Raw genomic sequence first — 8,809 nt, forward strand, 5'->3', positions numbered from 1 at the left:
TGCAATGCTATGAAAGCAGGGTTCAACCCGACATGAAAATATTAGAACCAGACGTCTGCTCCTGGAATCCAAGTCTCTGTGTCTCTGTTGTGGAAACCCTAACCCTAGTTTCTGGAACTCGGTTGTTTCGAAGACAATCCGTTTGAATTAGAGAGCGATGGAGACTCAGACGAATCACAATTTCTTTGACAGACGCCCCATCACCAAGTCCAAGGCCCCCGCCGTTAAATGGTTCAGGGAATGGTGATACATCCCCCTATTCTCATCTTCTACATGTTTAGAACTATATATTATGTGTATCTGTGCCTTTATTCTTGTTTGTCGTTGGGAATTCTGATGAAATTAATAGAGAATCAGCGTTTTGAGTCTATTTTGTTCTCATTTTTTCCGTTTTCGTGGCAAAAGAAAGGAGAAAACTGGGGCACATTCTGATGAAATTCTTGTTTTGCACTCAGTTGAGCGTGGGTCTAAATCTATTTCATATTGGGGTCTGGAAACATCGACAAGCTATGATTTCGTGGGAGTGTTATTAGTTGCTGTAGCCGCATAAACAGAACAAAGAAAGATGAGAATAAGGAACAAGTGTTTTTACGTTAACGAAATGAAAAAGAAGAAAAAAAACCAAAAAGACAGAGGAGGATTGTTTGGTTCAACCCAACCGAGTTAGTAAAGGTCATATTGAAGTACTTCCCATGCTTAACAGAACTAGATCAAATTATGAAACATTTTCCTGTAACTGATGTTACTGTAACACTGTTTCTTTGGCTTGTACGAGGAGTCTTTGATGTGAAACATTTTTTGTCCTCAAAAATCCAAAAGATTGAAAATCTATTTATATGAAGCATGATTGAATAGAAAACTTGAAAAAAAGGAAAAACTTGATATACATATTTGCGGAGTGACAATTTCTGACTGTACATCTCTTCCTGTGGGCAAAATCTTTTACTATAGTTCATATAATTGTGATGAACAGAATTGAAAATTTCTGAAACTTGCTAGAAATCTGAATTTATACAGATATTAATAATCTAATTTGAACATTCTATCAGTGTTTTCTGTTTTTAGTAAAGTAAACCATTCCTTTTATCTAAAGTATTTTATGTGTCGTAGTCAGATTACTTTACCATAAATCCTTATAATTCAACATGAACACTAGCTTGGTTACGATAAGATGGAGTTAATGATGAAATCCTTACAATTTAGCCAACACTTCTTCCTCATGATGATTTGCATGCATGCACACAGATATATGTGCTTAAGTTCTTTACTAATGGGATGATAAACACATCCTACTTTATTGAATTAACATCCCAATCATGTTTCTTAGCTTACTGTGTGAATCTTTTAGTAACCGGATCTTTTTCTCCTAGGGTGCCCCAAGACGTTGTAGCAACTGGGGGGAAGTGCTATCTTCTAAAATGGGTTACAGGTTGGTTTTGGTTGTTCTGCATCATGCATTATTCCAATTTTGTTGTCATCTCTAAATATAAGGGGAACAAGTATAGTGGGTTAAGTAATTTGCTATCTTGATATTTTATTGAGAAAGATGACGTGTGTATTGCTTTCTTTCTTTCTACTTGCCTTTACATTTTTTTGTCTTGTGAGGGGCCTTTTGCCGGGGGGGGGGGGGGGGGGGGGAAGGGAAGAGAGGAGTTGCAATTATACATTTAAGTAAACTTCTGCTGACAAAACTAAGAGAATGTAGGATTTCAGAAGTAGCTAAGCATCCATTGAGTTTCACTGTATTGAATAAGTGTGTGGAGATTGTTCAGACAATGGCAAAATGCCTTGTGTATGTGTAAAATGTCTCCAGTTATCAAGAAAATTAAAGATATTAACAGTGTCTGTATGTTGACTCTGTTTAACATGCATTGGACACAAAGTCATGAAGATAGCTAGGCATGTTTGTGTTTTTTAGTCTACATAAGAGAATGTGCTCAATGCTTTTTGACCAATCTGTGGGTTAATCAAGATGCAGATGGTTTGTTTTGGCCGGATGGCTTTGGTTCATGCCCTTACATGGTCAGGATTTTAAACACTGGACTTGATTGCTTGGATTACCTAAAGGTTGGATAGCTATTGAACTGGGGTAGTAGAATGCACTGAGGGTGTTGCAACCATTATTCTTTCCCTTTTGCTTTAGTCATATAGAGATAATGTTTATCCTTGTGCCATTCCTTTTATAGAGGCCACATTGAAGGCCATGAAAGAGAAATCTAACGAGCCAGAAGTGGCAGAGCCAGAACCAGAGCCAACTACAGAGGTCCTTTTCCTTTGTAGCTATGAGGGCTGTGGGAAGACATTTATTGATGCTGGAGCTTTGAGAAAGCACTCGCACATCCATGGAGAGAGACAATATGTTTGCCACTATGAAGGGTGTGGAAAGGTAATGTTTTAAATTTTAATCTAACATGGTCTTGCTTGTTTTGTTACTGACAGGGTTCTGTAAGTCTTATGAGATGTGTTGTAACTTGGAAGAGCAGCAAAATATTGAAGCAGCACTCTGAAAATATCATGAATTCACCAACTCATCTCAATGAGGGAGCTCATTTAGTTCAGTGTAGCATTCATATCCATGTTTCATGTACTTTGTACCTTAGACGTTAGCAAAGAATATGCTCCTTCAAACATTAATACGCATAAATTGGCCCTCTAGTGACTTATGAACATTAAATTGAATCTGACACTGACAACAAAATATACTGGAAGGGAACAAACAGCTCTTGCATTTCCTAGTTAACACAATTTTAACTAATATGAGATGTTGATTGATTCAAGTGTAATGTCAGAACCATTGATGATCAATTTATTAGTAGAATTACTAAGAGCTGATATGCTATTTGAAGTGTTATACTATGAAAAATCAGTTAGCAAAAGCTCAACAGACGGAAAACTAGGGAGCTGAAATGCTAGAAATCTGAGGATGTTGAAAAAACAAATGTAACCAGTAATGGTCCACATAATTTTCCATATGCATCGTGTGGATGCAGGTTGGGTCACTTATGTTGTGATCAACCTTTCTCTTCTCACATTTTGAGGATTTTTTGAAACTAATTGATTGTTTAGTTCTTCCCTTTAAATAATTGAACGTTTTAACTCAGTCATGGGCTTGCCTTGCAGAAATTTTTGGACAGTTCAAAACTGAAGAGACATTTTCTTATTCATACAGGAGAGAGAGATTTTGTCTGTCCTCATGAAGGCTGTGGTAAGGTGATCAAGCTGTCCATTCAAAAATATATATAGTTTCCTCATTTACTTCTTTCATCACATTGTATTGATTCTCATTTTTTTGTTAATTAAATTTATCACCCCTATGGATTGGCCCCTAACTCTCCTATTGTGACAAGCAATGCCAATACCCTATTTTTACAATTAAGGTTCAATATTTGCTCTCTATTGCCTGTCAATCATGAATATGCTAGAAAATATTAATGACGAGTGAATGTTGCATCTTGAATTTTCTATCACATTCATGAACAAGAAGTTGCTACTTGATCATAACTATAAAGGATTAATTTTTAATTTAAAGTAAGGATGCAAAGTGTAGTTACAACAACAACAACATATCCAGCCTTTATCCCACTATGTGGGGTCGGCTACATGAATTCTAGATTTCTATGTATTTCTGTCTTTTGTCATATCTTCATTGATGTCCATACACTTCATATCAAACTTTAATGTTTCTCCCAAAGTCTTCTTAGGTCTGCCTCTACCTCTTTTTTTGACTAATTGTTTCATTTCATCCACTCTCCTCACATGAGCGTCTTTTGGTCTCCTTTTCACATGACCAAACCATCTTAGTCTAGTCTCTCTCATCTTCTCTTCTATTGTTACTACTCCTACCTTATTACGAATAACTTCATTTCTAATTTTATCTTTTCTTGTATGGCCGCACATCCATCTTAACATCCTCATCTCTGCTACGCTCGTCTTTTGCTCATGCTGGTATTTGACTGCCCAACATTTTGAGCCGTACAACAAAACTGGTCTTATAGCTGTCCTATATAATTTTCCTTTCAGTTTTAATGGGATTTTACCATCACATAACACCCCCGATGCATTTCTCCATTTTAGCCAACCTGCCTTAATTCTATATGTGACATCCTCGTGAATTTCATCTTTTTGAATCACTGATCCCAAATATTTAAAATGATCTTTTCTTTGTAAGATTTGGTCTTCCAATTTTATTATAACATCCTCCAATCTTGCATTCTTACTAAATTTACATTCCATATATTTTGTTTTCTTTCTGCTTAATTTAAATCCCTTAGATTCTAAATTGTTTCTCCATAACTCAAGCTCAGTGTTCACTCCTTCTTTTGTTTCATCCACCAACACTATGTCGTCTGCAAAAAGCATACACAATGGCACCTCTGTCTGAATATCTTTAGTGAGTTCATCCATTACTAAAGCAAATAAGTATGAACTTAGTGCAGAACCTTGATGCAATTCTATTGTAATTTTAAACGGTTCAGTATCCTCTCCGCATGTTCTGACCCTTGTCTCTGCACCATGATACATGTTCTTAAGGGCTTGTATATAGGCTATTCAGACTCCTTTCTTCTCTAAAACTCTCCATAATATTTCTCTAGGGACCCTATCATAGGTCTTTTCTAGATTTATAAACACCATATGTAGGTCATTCTGATGCTCTTGATACCTTTCCATTAGGCGTCTCAGTAGGTATATAGCTTCCATTGTTGACCTACCAGGCATGAAACCAAACTGATTTTCCGAGACCTCTGTTTCTTTTCTGAGCCTCTGCTCTATTTCTCTCTCCCAGAGTTTCATGGTATGGCTTATTAACTTAATTCCTATGTAATTTTCACAGTTTTGAACATCTCATTTGTTCTTATATATAGGGACCAAAGTACTCTTCCTCCACTCATCTGACATCTTTTTTGATTTAAGAATCGCGTTAAATAATTTCGTTAGCCAGGAGATGCCCTCTTCTCCCATTCATTTCCATGCTTCTATTGGTATATTATCCGGTCCCACCGTCTTATGATTTTTCATCTTTTTTAATGCTTGTCTTATTTCATTTGGATTTATGCGTTGATAAAATGTATAGCTCACGTTTCCTTCGGAGTTACTAAGATGTCCCAACCTAACTCTTGTGTCGTCATTATCATTGAATAATTTTGTGAAATACTCCTTCCATCTCTCCTTAATTGCTCTCTCATTCACTATACATTTTGATTTTCATCTTTTATGCATTTCACTTGATTTAAATCCCTTGTTTTTCTTTCTCTTGCTTTAACTAATTTATATATATCTCTTTCTCCATCTTTTGTATCAAGTCGTTTATATAGATTCTCGTATGCTTTTGACATTGTTTTACTAACAGTTTTTTTTGCTGCCTTTTTTGATTCTTTGTAATTTTTTTGATTTTCTTCATTGTTGCACTGATATACAGCCTTATAGCAATTTTTTTTATTTTTAATTTTCAATTGTACTTCTTCATTCCACCACCAAGACTCCTTAAGGTTAGGGGCTCTACCATTTGTCTCTCCAAGCACTACCTTTGCTGTGCTTCTCAGGGTATTAGCCATTTCTCTTCACATTTGGTTTGTTTGTCCTTCTCCATTCCATTCTCTTCTACCCTTTAATTTTTCTTTGAAGATTAGTTGTTTCTCCCCTTTTAAATCCCACCACCTGATTCTTGGATTTTGTTTTATGTGATTTTTTCTCTTCCAATTTCTTACTTGGACGTCAAGTACTAGAAGTCTATGTTGAGTAGTCAAACACTCTCCCGGTATCACCTTACAATCCCTACAACATACCCGGTCCTCTTGTCTCATGAGGAAGTAATCTATTTGGGTGCTTGATGTGACATTTTTATATGTGATTAAGTGTTCGTCCCGTTTTTTGAACCTAGTATTGGTTATGATGAGCCCATATGTCATTGCAAAATCTAGAATAGACTTACCCTCATTATTAATTTCTCCGAATCCATACCCTCCATGTACCTCTCTGTAGTCGTTTCCGTCTCTACCCACGTGACCATTTAAGTCACATCCTATAATCACTTTTTCTCCTCTTGGTATCATTTGTATGAGTCCTTCTAGGTCCTCCCAGAATTTTGCTTTTATCTCCTCACCTAACCCCGCTTGTGGTGCATATGTACTAAAGATATTCATAATCATTCTTCCTAGAATAACCTTCACCATAATAATCCTATCCCCTATTCTTTTTACATCCACTACCTCATCTACTAAGCTTTTATCCATAATAATCCCCACTTCATTTTTTGCTCGATCATTTCTTGTGTACCGTATTTTATATTCATTTTCTGGCAAAATTTTTGCTTTTTTCCCTACCCATCTCGTCTCTTGAAGGCACATAATATTAATCTTTCTTTTAATCATCACATCTACCACTTCCATAGCTTTGCCTGTTAATGTTCCTATGTTCCATGGCCCAATCCTTAATCTATGATTTTGTTTTTGGCTTTGACTTTGAATTTGATTTTGTTTTTGATTTTGATTTTGATTTTGTTTTTGGTTTTGGTTTTGATTTTGATTTTGATTTTGGATTAACTTCTTTACCCACATCCGTCCAAACAAATGCGGGAACCCTTGCTCATTTGTCACTACATCCGGGCGCCGATGCAGCGGCCCTAGCTCACTTGACACTACACGCGGGTAGTGTAGCGCGTCGCTATGAAGGGTTACGCTCACGCCCAAACGATTTTTCATAATTTGTCTAGAGTTCATGTTTTGGATCCGACTAAGTTTTACGTTGACTGTCGGCTACCTAACACAACCCTCCTCCTTTATCCGGGGTTGGGACCGGCAGTGGATAACATCCCCAGGTGGAGTGTAGTTAATCTGAAAATATTTTAATCTTTCTCCTTTTGATCAGAATGTTTTGTTCTAGTGCTAGAAGATTTACATTCTTGGTCCAAGGTTTGTTAGTTCTGGCAATTTTGGGAAAACTTGTAATTTGCATCTCAAAATTAAGATTTCAATGTTTTAGGGTCTTGGATTGAAGCCCAACAGTTAAATTGATGTAATCTCTTGATGCTGAATTTTATTAGTTAGATTATTATTTGTCTGAGAAAATTAGATGGTTTAGCAATGCTTATTAATTTCAGAGCCTAATTAGACAAGTCATCGCCTTATGTATGCGACATCAGTGTTGCCTTAGCCCATCAAATTCATCACAATTCGGAAGTTTTTGGTGCTCTTGAAGTTTTTGCTTTATCTGAAAATGAAGTATGAAAAATGCAGGCTTTCTCACTGGATTTCAACCTAAGGTCACACATGAAAACGCATTCACAAGAGAACTATCACATCTGCCCGTATCAAGATTGTGGTAAGAGATATGCGCATGAGTATAAATTGAAGAACCACATTGCCTCCCATCATGAAAAGGTTTGTCATCGGGTCATATTTAGTAGTTAGTTGTCTAATCTATCTTTGAGGCACTTTGATATTTTTGCATGTATATAAAACATTAAACTTTTCTATTTATGGTTGTCTGCTTCATTTTTTAAATTTTTTATCCATAGGATAACACATATTCATCATTGTAAACAGAACCAAGAATTACGGGAATGGTAGAATGAGGTATCTCAATTGAGAATGGTCAAGAAATCTCTCTCTCTCTCTATATATATATCTCTCTCTCTTTATATATGTGTTACTTTATGCTACAAGAATACGAAGGCTTAATACGTGCTCTTAGTTACCTGAATTCTATCTCACCGATCATTTAGGTCAGAGTAATCATCTTTTTTTTTTCTTTTGTTTAATTTTGTATTTATTTAGTTATTATAATTTGGAACTTAAGTTTTGGTTTTGTATTCTGTGAAGAAGTGCATATTTGTCTCTCTTTATTGATTGGATAAAATGGGATATGATAGTTTTATTGGATATTAAACTTCATCATCAAATAATTGCCGCAGAACAATGTGGTGGATGTGCCGGCGAAGTATTCCCAACCTCCAGAGAAGGTATCAAAAACTTCAAAGGCGTCTGCTAGTAGTGCTTATGGGTCTGCATCGTCCGACCGACCTTACAGCTGTCCATACGAAGGGTGTGACAAGGCCTACATCCATGAATACAAGCTGAACCTTCATCTAAGGAGAGAACATCCTGGGCATTTGCTGGAGGACAATGCCAAGAACCCACAATCTGCTGCTATTGACAATGATTTGGATGAAGGCAGTGACCACGATGCTTACGCCGGAAGAAAACGTGGAAGCAGCAAGGTGCAGAAGCAAAGCAAATCCAAGGCAAATCTGAAGCTGCCTCCTACAAAGGTTGCACGTAAGGGTTCAACCGTGTCGCCCGCCAACATGAATACTGCTGCTGCAAAAAAGCCATGGCCGGTCAAAGAAGAGATATATGAAGAAGATAGCGAAGAAACAGAAGAGGATCGTGACAATGTGGAGGATGGTTGGAGATATGCTGAAAATAACGAGGACGACGATGAAGAGACCGAGTACGAGGAGGACTAGCTAGGAAGGATTGCAAAGAGTACCCCACCCCACCCCATCCCACCCCAGTTTGAGCTGATTTCATTTTGTACATGCCTTAATATTTGCCGAAATTGGAATGCAGCCGTTTGCCAGTACCAAGATTTTGACTGCTTTGTAGTGTACATTATAAGTGTCTCCTGCATCTGCCGTGTCTCCTGGGCGGGGATCCTCCTCCGCTCCCAAGTAAAATATTAATTTGAAGTTGACGTACGGTGGGTTCGCATTGTATTTGTAGCGTTGAAACTGAAAGCTCCCTCTCTCTTTCTGTGCCTGTGCTGAGAGGAGTTTTAAATTTTGAAGTTTTCCTTTCCTGAGTTTTAGTTA

General features: G+C 37.0%; 1 protein-coding gene across 5 annotated transcripts; it reads left to right on the forward strand.

Annotated features, from left to right (window-relative positions):
- LOC127793077 (zinc finger transcription factor YY1) lies at window positions 1-8,809 on the forward strand. Of its 5 annotated transcripts, none has more exons than XM_052323850.1 (7): window positions 106-243; window positions 1,382-1,429; window positions 1,979-2,067; window positions 2,187-2,386; window positions 3,121-3,210; window positions 7,233-7,376; window positions 7,910-8,809. In XM_052323850.1, exons 4-7 carry the CDS (start codon window positions 2,204-2,206, stop codon window positions 8,462-8,464), a joined length of 972 nt encoding a protein of 323 aa, XP_052179810.1. In that variant the 5' UTR covers window positions 106-243; window positions 1,382-1,429; window positions 1,979-2,067; window positions 2,187-2,203; the 3' UTR covers window positions 8,465-8,809. The 5 variants fall into 5 exon arrangements, with proteins under 5 accessions (XP_052179807.1, XP_052179810.1, XP_052179808.1 ...); XM_052323849.1 differs by having other exon boundaries at window positions 155-243; window positions 1,371-1,429; XM_052323847.1 differs by lacking the exon at window positions 1,979-2,067 and having other exon boundaries at window positions 1-243; window positions 1,371-1,429.

Source organism: Diospyros lotus, unplaced genomic scaffold, assembly GCF_014633365.1.
Source record: "Diospyros lotus cultivar Yz01 unplaced genomic scaffold, ASM1463336v1 superscaf1, whole genome shotgun sequence".
NCBI lineage: Eukaryota > Viridiplantae > Streptophyta > Magnoliopsida > Ericales > Ebenaceae > Diospyros > Diospyros lotus.